The 15,394-nt window shown below is 38.4% G+C and overlaps 1 protein-coding gene and 1 pseudogene across 6 annotated transcripts in view; both read right to left on the bottom strand.

Annotated features, from left to right (window-relative positions):
• Nucleotides 1-2,249: 2,249 nt before the first annotated feature.
• Nucleotides 2,250-15,394, bottom strand: part of SNTG1 (syntrophin gamma 1) — a 790,136-nt gene continuing 776,991 nt past the window's right edge. For all 6 annotated transcript variants that reach the window (XM_008168521.4, XM_042857030.2, XM_008168520.4 and 3 more), the window contains 2 exons: nt 3,255-3,384; nt 2,250-3,157 (listed from right to left, as the gene is read on the bottom strand). In XM_008168521.4, coding sequence (XP_008166743.2) covers nt 3,042-3,157; nt 3,255-3,384 — 246 coding nt within the window. In that variant the 3' untranslated portion in view covers nt 2,250-3,041. The remainder of the gene's footprint in view (nt 3,158-3,254; nt 3,385-15,394) is intronic.
• LOC101944734 (protein FAM200C-like) lies at nt 7,805-13,498 on the bottom strand (annotated as a pseudogene).

Here is a 15,394-nt window from a genome sequence, read left to right as displayed (position 1 = left end):
GCGGTCATGTCAATCCCAGGACACTAGAGAGACAAGGTGGGTGAGGTAATCTCTCTTTCATTGGACCAACTTCTCCCAATAAAGGATATTACCCCACTCACTTAATGTTATTAGTATGCAAGTCATTCCTGTATTTGTATACCAAGACAGAAATGCAGCCAGTGCTAATGTTATGACATCTGTTTCAGCTTTCTGAAATCAAAAATACTTGATGAATCCCATAAGTCAGTTTAGATCTTCCAAACCAAGGAAAAATCCTGCTTTCCAATTTTCACTGCAGCATCTGTTAAATATTCTATGCTTGTTACATGTGCAAAACTCCCACTGGTGATAATGGCAGTTCTATTATACACTAGATTAGATTGGAAGGGGGGATTTTGCCTCAAACATTTCACTGATCCTTTTCAGCACTATGTAGAATGTGTTTGATTTCAAATCACATTCTGCCATATGAAACTCTTCAAATCTTAGTGCTTTCACATGGAATGCTATCAGTTATGTTTCATATATGGTGCTATATTCAGAATTTGATATGAATTTAAAGAAAACCTCGTAAATTGTGTTGGGCCAAATTCTGCTTTCAGTTCCAGTAGTGGAGTCCTGTGAATAATGTGTACTGGTGTAAACTGAGGACAGATTTTAGGCCAATATATGTTGATTGATTTTTAGTTTTGGTACCACCAAAAATCTATTTATCTAGGTATTTATTTACACCACCACTGCAATATCTGAGAGCCATAATAATGATTTTGAAAAAGGGGGACAGATTTGAGAACACAGAGGCAGTAAAACTATTCTTAAAATAAAACTGGTCTCCTGTTTTTAAAATTGTCATTTTTGCATTATAATTTTCCCACTTGATGCTTTCCTGACAGGAAAAGAGGCCCAATTACTATGCTTAACCCCTGAGATGGTGACAGTTCCAGATTCAAAACATCTGGAGTTCATGTTATCTAAGGGCCAAATCCTGGGCCCCACTGAAGTCCATGAGAATTGTTCATAGGTTTCAACGAGGACAGAATTTGTCCTTCAACGTATTGAGTTTATACACATACAACAGTTTATTATTAATAATAAATTAAATTATTAAAAATCAGTTTGCCAACAGTTACTACACAAGTAGCTGAGATACAACAGTACAGTAGTTAGTATGAGAAATAACCATGCTAACTATGTAAAATGTGCTGGCAATTTTTTTAATGGGGCAATCACTGTAACTCCACTTAATGTTCCTGGGAGTCAGGCAGCTACTGTGAGTCTCATGTGCAGACTTTCAAAAAGGTGGGTTCCCTCTTATGTGGGTAAAGCCAAGTGCTGGTGATAAAAATCACGCAGAGAGAGAGAGAAAAACAAGCAACCAGATATGTCCCAAAAAATTCATTTTGAATTGTGCCCCTTCTGAAAAAAAAAAAAGTTCCTCTAAATTTATGTTTGAATATAAAATAATTATACATTACCTGGAACATTGATAGATTTAACCTGTCTGGCACATAAGGCAGATCTATAAAAAACATGTCCATAACCCTCACGTGATATGTACGTTTGTAGCTGGTAGCACGCATGGAGGATTTAGACCCTGATCCTGCAATTTCTGACACATGGATGGATCCCAGCATATGTGCAAGGGGTCTGCCCATACATTTTAAATTGAAGGGCTGGGACCTAACTGTAGAATTGTTACTTTATATTCATATTAAAGTATTTAATTTTTTTATTTTTAACAAGAAACAACAGAATAATGATTAGTATTTAAAATAATACGCACATGCTACAGCTGCAGCAGGCTATTTTTTTATAAAATTCATGTGTGTTACTGTAGGTGTATAAATATTTGATTCTTTTGAGTTATGTGGTCATGTTTTAAAAAAACCCACAATTTACTAGGTTTCAGCTACATCACAATAATATTCCCCAAATTTGACCATGTTCAGAGATATATCTGCTAGTTCAAAATTAAAGTCATTTGCAAAAATGGTATTCAAGTAATGTATCTTTGGATGCATGGAGAGTTGTTCCAAATTTACTCCTTGAGCTTTACATTCATCATGAAATGAGGCTCTTAGAATAATATGTACAATATGTAGTCCAGGATTACGTCATATTTTAAATACAGAAAGCTATTGTGTATTATGTCACTTATTCTAGCTTTGCAGTTTATTTAATTTGTTCCCATCTTAAACTAAATAAGTACATAAATAAAAAGGAATAATATCATTTAATTGGTAAGAAGAATTCAAGGTATGGAATCATTTTTCTAGTGTTCCTGCTAGTGCCTGTTTTGTTAAGAGCCTGAGTGGAACAGAGTTCTTGCCTCCTTGCTTGTGATATGAAATCAACATTACATACTGAAACAATGTGCTAGATGTACATCTGAAACAAAATTCAAAACTCAGGTTTTGTGTACAAATACTGTTCAATTACATGACCTCCTTCCCTTTAAAACAGGAGAATGAACAAAGCAACTTGTCACTAACTTGTACTTAATTTATAATTGAAATCAAATTCATATCCCACCTATTCTGACTTGAAGAGGCTCCTGTGTCTGTAAAAGTTTCTCCACTATATTTGTCTTTATGTGCTAGACCAATATGGCTATAACTTTATCATTACTATTAGAACAGAATGACAACAAAATAAACAACAATAGCATGTTTCCATATAGGAAAACAGTATGAATTTACAAGAGTGTTTAAAGTGCTTTCTTCTTTGAGGAGATACACAAATGCCCTTTCATGCTTATCTCCTTGTTGTCATAAACGATATGCCTCTTGCTTGCTGTTGTATCATTTATACTACTATGATATTGCCCTACGTTATACTCAGAGCTTTGTATGTTGTCATATAAAAACATCTGAAAACAAGTAAATGACAATTCTAGTTGTGTATTATTACAGACAGCTGAAAATTTTATTAAATACTTAAGTGCTTCACTGTGTCATTTTTTTCCTTTTGCTTCCAGTGTTGTTTAAAGCACTATATAAGTACAAATAGATCATACTAAAAGCATATCCATCCTATTCCAGGGTTTCAGCTAGGATTATTTACTGGAGTTGCAGAACAGAGATGAATGTATGATCCCATGTGACCATTTTTCTGCTGAAACTGCAGCATGGCTTGCCTCTTGGATTGGTTTCCATGTTCGCAGTTCCCCAAAGGTCTAAATTTGATGAATATTTATACATTGTTATGTACTGTTGGTAAGTGGCAGTGGTGAAATGCAAGATGTCAAGTAGTATACTTTAATTTGCCAGTACCAGAAGTTGTGGCAACAGCAGATGTGGCGGCTTGACTGCCTACATACAATGGGTCCAAACAAGCCACTTTGGCCGCGAAGAATGAGTGGATGCAGTGAAGGACTGCAAATAGATTGGAAAATTCCAACTCCTGAAAGTGAAAGCAAAGAGATTAAACGTAAGAGACAAAACAATACATCACAAAGTCATCCGCATTACTGAGCTTACAAAAGTGGTCTTAATTGTATGACAGAAGGTTACAAACATGGCTGGCTTTCTTTTTTATGGTGGGAAGTTGAACACTGAACGTGCTCCATGCATAAAAGAATTGTGCATTGTGGCAAATATGGTTGAATTTCTGAGTTGAATACATTCAGAATTCCCACTGAAATATAAATGTCCATCTATTTCAATGTAAACAACAGGAGAAAAAGAGAACACTTTGATGACTTCTTTTTTCCACGTTGCCAAGCAATATATAGGGTCCATTTATAGACCATTTATTCTGTCACTCTGGACGGTATTTCTAGAGTGCTAGAATAGATTTTTTTAAAGAATGCTGAGAATATTGTAGCATCAACAAAAATTGCCAGATCCCCCAAAGTGACTTCATCTGTCATATTTTTAAGACTGTAATTTTCTCCTGTCCCTGACATTGAGGTTTTTATCTAGAGTTTTTTGCGTTATTCAATGAAACATTTACAACCTTGTGCAAAATGTTGAAACAGCCCGAAAGTAGGAAACCCGGCTGGGGGATTGTGCAGTGATGTAATAAATGGGTGGGTCTTCATTAATCTCTGTAAAAATCTGAGCAGATATCTTCTGGCCATGCTCAGAAGTGAATTTTTAATTGCTCCAGAGTTCTTTCTCAACTCCCCAAACTAATTCTCAATTACAATGGCTAAGTTCATGCCAAGTTTCACACATCTGCCATCTGTGCTTTATTTTAAAAAAAATCTGTTTAGAATATTTTTTGTTTTTAAACATTGGGAGAAGTGAATTTTCACCACTCTGCCAGGGATTTTACTCCAATTTTCCAACAAAAAATATTTTCAGACAGAACCCAAGAATGGAAATTCAGAAAGCTCTGAGCATGAGAAAACAGGGTGTTGCCATAGAAGCCGCTTTGCAATATGAACCAACACTCATTATAATAAAGTAGTGTTCCATTTCTTTTTCTACCCCTTCTTCTGCAAGTACAATTAAATAATACCTAAAGCTTAAGAACAGAAACCAATACTGTACTGGAACCTATATTGATACTAGGTATTATGAGTACAAAGCACATAGTTTTCCCTTGTTTTTCTCAACAGACTAAGATTTAATTTAATATGTAATTAGATATTAAATCTAATATTATAGTCTGAGGATTTTTTAAGTCAATTCAGTAATCTTACTAGCTGAATGTTCCTATACACTTCATAATTATCATTACTGGACGTTAAATTTTCAGTGCATTAGCGTAAATATTATCAGTTAGCACAGATATTTCGGTAATTGCAACACACTGGAAAGATTCATTGTTCATGAACCTTAAACAGGTACATGTGAGGTTCATTATGAACTTGTAAAGATTCTGCTGTTATTATTATTCATAAATATTACATTAAAAGAAAGTTATTTAGATTACAAAGTAAAGCACTTAAAAGTTAGGAAATGCCAAATTTACGTTTGTCTGGGTAACCTTAATTCTACCCCCTTATACATCACTCTGTGCGCTAAATTAGGCAAGGTTCCTGTGGAAAAATTAGTATGTGATCATGTAATAAAGGAATGTATCATAATGCATATGAGCGGTTTCAACCAATGTTTAGGATGTCCCAGTTCTTTCTGTTTTCACACCATTTGCCAGCAAATCAGAGTTTCCAAACTCCATGCAGCAAATGAGAGCAGTCAAGCAACCTTGTTAAATTCTCTGAGATATAATAAACTTAAGAAAATGTGAAGACAACAATGCTTTAAAGCAGCAGAATATGAGTTGTGGAATGCCCCTCCCCCCAAAATAGTTAATGATCGAGGTGTGGACAGACTCAATTCTTCTCTAGAAACTCCACTTTTCTTTTATCTCTATTCTTTAAAAACAAAATCTTTAATTGCTATGGTTGTGAAGAAAAGCTTCTAACTATTATCTGAGAGCAACAGATGCAAAGATATCTTCTTGCAAAGAGCCTGAAGCTATAGCTTTGAGGTATAAACTGCACCATTCATATCAATGGGTACTAACTCAGATATAAAGAACAATAGTTTAAAAGGTAAACATTGTTAACTGTTTCACTGCTCATCAAAGCATGTAAGAAAGGAGAGAAAGTATCAAGTTATGACGATCTACAACAGCATTTTCCAAAGTGCTGAGCAGGAATGACTAGCCAGGATCAGGGTGCAAAAGACATATAGGTTATGAAGGATAGGCCTTTAGAAGATGGAAGGGTTGCAAGAGGCACAATTGGTTTCATTTTCATGAAGGGGGAGGCTCAGGTTTCAGAAGTCTGGGAAACACTAGTATAAAATATACTTTTATTGCTTGCAGGATAGCACAATATTCCCCCTGCCCACCCCTGGGAAGTCTTCAACAACCGTGATCCAACTAATTTTGCATTTCGGGGTAATTGTAAATCCAACAATATTGCATAATACCACAGAACTAAACAATTTGTGTCAAAGTTTTTGTATATTTGTAATAATAATAATAATAATAAACTGCAATGAGACAGCTGTGGATTCAATCATTTGACTAGAGGAAAGAAGTACAACTGATAACCTTGGTTTGTGCTTCATAAAAAAAAATTGATTCAGATTTACGTGCAGGCATTTTAAAAAAACATTAATTGAATTTAAGTGCTGCTGAGAATTGTACTACATTACACTGTAATTTTGCTTATGGATAGATAGCAGGAAGGATGTCATGGGGCACACAAAGAGCTTACCTGAATTAATTTATCCCAAAATAAATACAGCATTTTTTTTTACAGCATTCCTCCCTGAACACGCGGTCGGCGCTCCACTTCTCCCGCCTCCCAGGCTTGCAGCACCAATCAGGAGAATTAGAGTGGGGGCAGCGTGTTCGGGGAGGAGGCGGAGCAGAGGTGAGCTGGGGTGGCGAGCTGCCACGGGGGTGACTCAGGGCGGGAGGGGAGCTGCCACAGGGCTCCCCACCCCAACTCACCTCTGCTATGCCCCCTCCCCGAGCCGTGGCAAGTGAAGACACTTTCTTCCTGTTTACACAGGTTTTAGCCTCCTGAGGATACTCCACAGTGCTTAGGTGACCACTCTAGCCAGCAGCTCTGCTGCTAGGTAAACAGACATCCACCCAACCCCCTTAAAGCCTTGGGAACTTTGAAACTCCCCTTCCTATTTTCTTGGCAAGTGCTCACTTATCTGGCCAGGTGACAATGCCTGCTCCACAGAGCAAAGGATCCCCTGCTTGGAGCAATGCTGAGCGACTGGAGCTTGTCCGTGTTTGGGGAGAGGAGGCTGTGCAGGGACCCAGGTTGCCCCACAATCACACTCCCCCCCCCTTCCCACAAGACCCATCATCAAACTGGAGAGACCTGTACTGTGGGATAGCTGCCCTAGCGTCCTGCTCTCATCCCCAGTGGAAGTGCTGCTAATGTAAACACTCTCTGATGCCTGAGGAATTAAGTGAGTACACAAACTAGTGCTTTACTTTTACTGGTTCCCTATCACTGGTGAAATTTACAGAGCAAAAACTCTGCAAGTGTAGACATACCTTAAGAATCAGTGATTAATTGCCAGGTAAGTGCCTTTGCAACTTTACTTGAAAGAGCACTAGATACTTATATTGATCACAGACTAACCCTGATGAGTATTGCTCAAAGAATGCCCAATAGGATATAATAATTACTATTCCTTTAAATAAAATGTAACTAGATCTGAGTTACTGTATTGACTAATTTTAATCTGCTAATAATTCACAGATTGCAACATATGAAAGCTAACAGAAGTTACCTTGCTTTACTGTGGAGAGAAGGGCAGAATTACTAAGTAGAATACAATAAAGCACTAACACGTGATTTCAAAAATATTAAATATGTGGAAAGGCTAGGACTTGAGGCTTGTTCTTACTTAAAAAGATATTTTGTGGTAATCCAGGAAAACCTTTTTTAGATTATAAAAGGGATTGGTAAAAGTGACAGATAATATTTTCCCAATGGGGAAGTGTTCATCCAATAGACAATGTGAACTAAAAGGAGAAAACTACAGAACCTGAGCTGAACTGTTTAACAAGAATAATGTGAAAAAATCTGCAGGGAAGGCAGCTAAAGCACAGTTCAAGAGATACCTACTGGTACTCTGGTTTCTGGGGAAGGAGAGAATTGGGGAGTATAGTAAAGAACTGGAAGGTGATGTTGAAAGCAATGAAAAATGTTCAATTATAGTGGGGACCAGATGATTTTTCTCGTTTGTAACACTTCTTTTCATGTTTCAGAGTAGCAGCCGTGTTAGTCTGTATCCGCAAAAAGAACAGGAGTACTTGTGGCACCTTAGAGACTAACAAATTTATTAGAGTATAATCCGAAGTGGGCAGTAGCCCACGAAAGCTTATGCTCTAATAAATTTGTTAGTCTCTAAGGTGCCACAAGTACTCCACTTCTTTTCATGTAAGACACTGCTGTGATTTTAGAAATACACCTCAGAACAAGTTACGATACAGAATCCTGCATAATGCACTCAAAAGATATAAGTGGTCCTACAAAGTTAATAGGCTCTAATGGATAGAAAGCAGTGACATTGGCTGATGTAGAGGCTAAGTACAGAGAAATAGCTTCTTTGAATGGAACTGAAGAGGAACAAAATGTGAGGGATCATGATCCTCAAACCCAGGCCAGGCTCAGACGACTGCTGCCTCCTAGCAGTTCCCTGAACTAGTGCAGTAGGGGGCCAGTGAAGCTCTAGCTTGCAAAGGCCCCCTGGCCACAAAGCTCCTGATTGGGGGGAAAGTCCAGCTCCACCAATTTGCTGGGATGCTCTATTAAACCAGAAAGAGGCACAGGAAGTTGCCCAAGCAACTAGATGAATCCTTGGCTGGCTGTTACTACAGACCCTGCCGACCTGCCTGACTCCTGAGCCATGCCTGTTCCTGTCCTCCTTATTCCAGACCCCAATCTGTTCCTGGTTTCTGCTTTCCTGCCTCACTCCAAGCCCCTGCTGTACCGCTGACTCTGGCTTTGACTCCTGACTTGGCACCAGACTCTATCTTTGACCTTAAGCTTGGCATCTGACTCTGACCCCAGCCCTAACCCTGACTCTGGTTCTGGGCACCTGACTAACTATTTGGCATGACTGTCCACACCCCGGTCCCTACAGAAAGGTTCTTAAAGCACTTATTGAAGATGAACTGTGGGATAGAGACATACTTTTTAGCAATCCTATTTGCAGAAATCGATCATAGCACATATCCTTAAAAGCTGAAAAAGATGTGTCACCATCAAAAGCAGAAAAATGTGCTGATGTCAACAGTAATATGAAGACTCTGTTTGCAGCAGTTACATTTTTATGGAAAAGCATTTTGTCCTGCAGTATGTGGGAGTTTCAGGGTTCCATAGCTGACGCAAAACCTGAAAAGGACCTGTACTTCTTCCCTATGTGGTGTATTGGTGATTGCAGTGACCTCAGCACTGGCAAGTACGACAGAAAGGAAGGGGCGCACAAGGATACCACTTTATCACAAAGCCTCATGTATGAGTGCTTGAGTGAAAGGCAGGCTTCCAACACACACACAACAAATGTGCACTGTACGTGTAATTTCTCTAAGTGGCTGTTAGTTTAACAATTCATTCCAAAACCCAAAGCAAATTCCTCATGCAGCTGATGTACAGCATTGGCTTCTCCATTGACTATGATGACAAAGTACTTTGCCTGGAGACCGAAATTACAAAAAAAGATTATTCACTACGGGGCACTGCATGAAGGGTTGTACATTCCCCCAGACCTTGTCAAGGGTAGGTTTATATTTTGTGCTGCTAATAACTTAGGTATCTTAGAAGATACAGCAAATGGCAAAGGTACCCTTCATGCTACTGTTATGGTCAGCTATCAGGAGCATACTAAGGGGGACCAGTCCGAACCTCAAGTGCTGTCTGGACTAGCAAAGAACCATTCCTTGAAGAAGCTTCCTGACTTCATGACTCACTCACTTTCCCACAAAGGTCTACAAATTTTGATGCCAAGAAATCCAGTTTTTTATGTAGGCTATGCATCCCTTTGGTAAAGTATAATTTTAAAAAAGTTGATTTTTAAACATTTTAAACAAATTGTGTGTTTCTTAAACAATTTTCATATAATTGTTCTAGGTTTGTTATGTTAGGTACCATTGTTTTCATGGAGAAAGGGCTTTTGAATGATACCCAACTTGATCCATTTCTGACAAAATAGTATTATCAAAATGTCTGCCAACTGGAGGACCCGGGGGGGAGCAGTGAGTCCCTCCTGCCAAGCCACAGAGGGTAACACCACTGGAATTATGATTTGTAGATTCTTACAAATCAAATGACACATCTCTTTTCTTAATACCTCTAACTTGCTCATGGAATTAAATTTTACTACATTATGCTCTCAGTATTACCAGGGTAGGTATCTTGCCCCTACCATCTGAGCAGCTGTGTTCCCCATTCCATACTTACTGTTTTGTCCCCAGAGTCATGATGACCTCCAGCTGTTCTTCCCTTCCTATTGACTTCCCATCCCCCTGTGGATTTCTCTGTAAATGGGCCTTCTATTGTTCTGCTTCCATAATGCTAAATTTACATTGGAGACAGGTAGATGGCTACCTTCACTCCTGTCTGGGAGAAAACCTGTTTCTCTCTTTGTCTGGTCACAGACTTTAAAGCATAATATCAATGGCTATCCATAACTCCTCATATAGTGATAATACATAACATTTCACAATGATATTAATCACCAGGGTGTCACCAGCTTTCATAAAATACCTTATTTGATACACTTTTATAACACAGTAATATCATATACAACCAGTTATTTATTCTCCAATTGCTTATTCTTTGGTGTTCAGGCCCCCTATTCTCTCCCAAGCTATCTGGACCCTGATTATCACAGTCCCTTCTTTCTAGGGCCACCTTTATGAGGTCTTACAAGGAGTTCAAACAAAAATAACAGTAGCAAAACAAAGACAGCACTACAACCAAGAGTCTCATCATACAGACCTGTGGGCATAGCTCCAGCTGGGCCCCTCCCTACTAGCTCCCAGGCAGTCCTTTATGTTTCCACTGCTTCCGCTAATAGGTCAGAAGTAATTGGCCGCGGCATTAAACCGTTAGGGTCAGGCCTAGGTAGTGGCCCTTTTCCTGCCACAGAGTTTTATAATAGGGATGTTGAAAAAGAGGGCCAAACTCATCACTGGCAAGTTTGGATGAAACTCTTTTCACCACGTATGCCATTAATAATTTGGGCGATTGAAGTGGTCTTACTTGCTCATTTACAATATTGGTGTTAAAACAAAACAAAGGTAAACTAAAATTTCCTACAAGTTATATTACTCAGTCTCTGTTTTACACGCTATGCAGAAGAAGTGGTATTAATTGTAGATCATCTCCTCTGCTAACTATACTCACAAGAATAATATAATCGTAAAAATCTAGGCTTGGATAATAGTGGCAACAAAGGCAAATGACAGAATACACCCAAAAGAACCAAGATAGTCTATAGCATTGGTTCCCAAACTTTTCGGCATCACGTCCCCTTTTTAATTTTTGAGAAACCCTCATGCCCACCACCTCTCCATTACCATCATCCAACACCCCTTTCAACAAATTCAATTCGTGATATAAAATTTAAAATAAACACAAAAACTTGGTACAACATATTTTATTAAAAATTAAAAATAAGCACAAATAGTTTTTCTTGGCACAAAAATTTAATACAAATGTAATTTAAAATAAGAAATAGCATAAACAAAACAAATTTAATGTGAAGGATGATGATGCATTTTCTTCACGAGTTGGGTATCAGAAGGGTAGTTAGTCTGGATCTGTAAAAAGCAACATACAACTCTTAGTCTATAAGGTGCCACAGGACTCTGTTGCTTTTCACGAGTTGGGAAATCCTAGGTTTGAGGATGAAAGGGTGCAAAACAAATCATTTTTGACATCCAGTCGATTCCTTTGTTTCGTTTTTATTATGACTAAACTTGAAAAACTTTTTTCACAGAGGTACATCGACGAAAACGGAAGAATAATACATAGAGCTTCTTCTCCAACTTTTGGGTAAATTGGGAAATATTTTATGACAAAATTCCTCCAGGTTTAATTTTTCAAAAATATCTTTCGCACTTGAATCGTATTTCATTTTGAGTGCTTGTTCTTGCAATACTTATGGCAATGAATCGACATCAACGTTGAACGGATTACATGCTAATTTATGAACGGGTGCTGCCAGAAAAGTTGTCTGGAAAATAGCGAATGAATTCATCAGCAAGGCAGTCCAGATGAAACACAATTTTGTTCTTCGCATCCTCTTTACAAAGTTCTTGGAAACCTTCATTTTCAGCGAGTGATTAAAATGTTGGAAAAGACGAAAAGTTAGGCATCTGAGCTTGCATTCGAACTTTTCAAAGCTTGATTTTTTCTGTAAATGCTTTGATGGCATCATGGTGCGCTATAATGTTTGCAGCGTTGCTTCCTTGCAGCTTCAAATTGAGACTGTTCAAATATTCAAAAATGTCCACGAGGTATGCCAGTGAAAGTTGAAATGTTTGGTCCATAAATGCATGATATAACTCTTCTTTTTTCTGTTGCATGAGGAAAATTTCCACTTCGTTTTTCAGTTTGAATAATCTTGAAAGCATGTTCCCTTTGGAAAGCCATCATACCTCCATGTGAAAGAAAAGAATTTTATGATCCGCTCCCAAATTCGCGCAAAGAGCTGCAAAAAGAGTCTCGTATTTAAAGTGCTGTTCTTCACAAAATTGACAACTTTGATGGCCAAATTCTATGAGTCACGTTGGTCATCTGGAAGGGTTTTAGCAACCAGTGTTGGTCTGTGTATGATGAAGTGAGTCGTGGTTACAGCTGGATATTTTTGTTTCACCAATGTCACAAAGCCAGAGCGAGAGCCAAGCATCGCTGGAGCACTGTCTGTGCGTACACCAACCAGTTTTTCCCATGAAAGTCCATTTTCTTCAAAAAAGTCAGAAACCGTTTTCATAACATCAGAAGCCTTTGATGTGGTAATCAATTCCTTTGAAAAAAGCAGTTTTTCTTTCACAGTTCCATCATTAATGCATCGAACATAGGCGAGCAACTGACAGCATTGTGCTACATCAGTGATATTGTCGCACTGAATTGCGAAAAAAGGAGAAGCTTTCACTGCCTCCACAACTTGAAGTTTTAGATCTTTCGCCATGTCATCGATGCAACGTTTCACGCAATTGTCAGAAAGCAAAATTTCCGATATTTTTTCTTGCTTTCGGCACCAAACACAGTATCAGCTGCTTTCAACAAGCAAGGCTTTACAAAAGTTTCTCCTATTATGTGCGCTTTCTTGGCTTTAGCGATGAGCAATGACAGTTCATAAGATGCTTCTACACTTTGGATGACGCTTGAAGAAAAACTCCAGCAGTGTCCAGCTTCATGCGTTTTAAATTTTGAAGTTTAGCAGCAAAAAAACTCTTTTGGTTTGTCTTTCAAAGTGCTGTGGTTCTTTGTCAAGTGTCACTCAATACAACTGGGTCTCAAGGCATCATTGCTGAGAACTGCGTGGCATACTATGCATTGAGAATGATAGATCCTGTTTTTTTCCATGACGGTGAAACCATACTTAATATAGTCTTCATCGTACTTCCTTTTCTTAATTGCGGCCATAATATATTAATAAAAACAATCTATAAAAATAATTTTCCTGATTCGTGAATATTAATGGATGCAAGTTAATTTGAGTTATTGTGAACGTTTATTTACTACTACTATTACGTATGGACGCGTGACGCCCTATATATACACCCCATCACCAGTCTGGCAAGTAGCCGGGCTTGCACGGTGAGTGGTGGAGGTAACCACTCTCATGATAGAACAGTCTCAAACACTCTCGTGAGCGAGCTAGGAAGTTTTAAAAAGTTCCATCGCTTTCTACATCGTTCTTCGGCCTCCCCACCAACCGAAATGGCACTCCTACACGGCGAAAGGCAATAAATAAATAAATATAGATTCACATTTCCTGGTATGAAATTTGAAAACGTTGCAGTTATATACTTTTATTTATAGTTGTATTTTTATTATTGTACTTTATGTTATACCTTTATTCTTGTCTACTTATATTCATAATCAAAAACAAAAAGATAGTTAATACTTTATTGTAACTAAATAATATAGGCCTGTAATTGGACAATTTTATGAATAGTTATTATTATGTATACAGAATATGTATAATGTATTGTCTGTTGGTCTATTAAATAAATAAATACAAAAATTTATGCTGATAAATTTTTTTTTTCCTTTATGAAACTTTCACAGCCAAGCGTCCCCCTTGGAATTTCTTCACTCCCCCCCAGGGAGGCGCGCCCCCCCAATTTGGGAACCGATGGTCTATAGTATACAGCTTTTTATTATCCCCACCAGTATGGCAGGCATTTCAATGGGTATATTCCCCATCTGAATGTTGAGTGATGTGAAGTTTTGTACTAACGTTATACATTTGTGCTTTTACTTTACAGTGCACAAATGTAAGGTACATATTATTTACTCAGTATATGTTAAAAGTAAACCTCAGAAAACAATATCAGAATTGTCTCCATTGTATTAGTTCATCATTTCTTTACGGAACTGAATTAAAAGTGCCTTTTGAGGTTACTGCAGCCCAGTGACTGCATTAACACCCAGGAAGCTCTCGCAATGAAGAACAGGGACACTAAGGAGCCACCTTATGCTGTCATAACTATAAAGGGAAGGGTAACAGCTGTCCTGTGTACAGTACTATAAAATCCCTCCTGGCCAGAGACTCCAAAATCCTTTTCCCTGTAAAGGGTTAAGAAGTTCAGGTAAGGTGGCTGGCATCTGACCCAAAGGACCAATAAAAGGACAAGATACTTTCAAATCTTGAGGGGGGGGGGGGGGGAAGGCTTTTGTTTGTGTTCTTTGTTTTGGTTGTGTGTTCGCTCTCGGGACTGAGAGGGACCATACATCAATCCAGGTTCCCCACATCTTCCTAAACAAGTCTCTCCTATTTCAAACTTGTAAGTAAATAGCCAGGCAAGGCGTGTTAGTTTTCCTTTGTTTTCTCAACTTGTAAATGTACCTTTTACTAGAGTGTTTATCTTTGTTTGCTGTACTTTGAACCTAAGACTAAAGGGGAGTCCTCTGAGCTCTTTAAGTTTGATTACCCTATAAGGTTAATTTCCATACTGATTTTACAGAGATAATTTTTACCTTTTTCTTTAATTAAAAGCCTTCTTTTTAAGAACCTGATTGATTTTTCCTTGTTTTTAGATCCAAGGGGGTTGGATCTGTATTCACCAGGAGTTGGTAAAAGGAAGGAGGGGGAATGGTTAATTTCTCCTTGTTTTAAGATCCAAGGGGTTTGAATCTGTATTCACCAGGGAATTGGTGAAAGGTTTCTCAGGGCTTCCCAGGGAGGGAATCTAATTGGGAAATGGTGGCAGCAAACCAGAGCTAAGCTGGTAGTTAAGCTTAGAAGTTTTCATGCAGGCCCCCACATTTGTACCCTAAAGTTCAAAGTGGGGATACAGCCTTGACACATGCACATCCACAAATTTGTAACTTAGAGGGAGGAGTAAGCTCTGCCCTTGTTCCTCTTCCTCGTTTCATCTCCTGATTTTCAGGGAATGGAGAAAGTAAAGAGAATCCTGTGCTTCATAATTTCCCAAGCTGACAGCGCTATGTTGTAGCTCTTGTTCAGGAAAATCCTGTCTGGCTGCTTGGATCTGTGCAGTCTCTCCAGTTGAGTCACAGCTGGGAAATAGCCACTAGGAATCAGAGCCCCTGAAGGGTATCTGTGATTAATGTTGCCCTTGATTGGGTTTCTCATCAGGAGACACTTAGGCTTTGCCTTGCCGCCCATCAAGGGCAGGTGGCTTCTTCTTGGCAAGGCTCCATGAACACTCCAGTATTTGACCTATTAATGGATTGATTATTCAGAGTAAAATTACTAAGGACTATCAAGAAACAAACTAT

The sequence above is a fragment of the Chrysemys picta genome, chromosome 2, assembly GCF_011386835.1.
Source record: "Chrysemys picta bellii isolate R12L10 chromosome 2, ASM1138683v2, whole genome shotgun sequence".
Classification (NCBI taxonomy): Eukaryota; Metazoa; Chordata; order Testudines; family Emydidae; genus Chrysemys; species Chrysemys picta.
The sequence above is the reverse complement of the archived record's forward strand: the minus strand, read 5'-3'. Positions and strand labels throughout refer to the sequence as shown.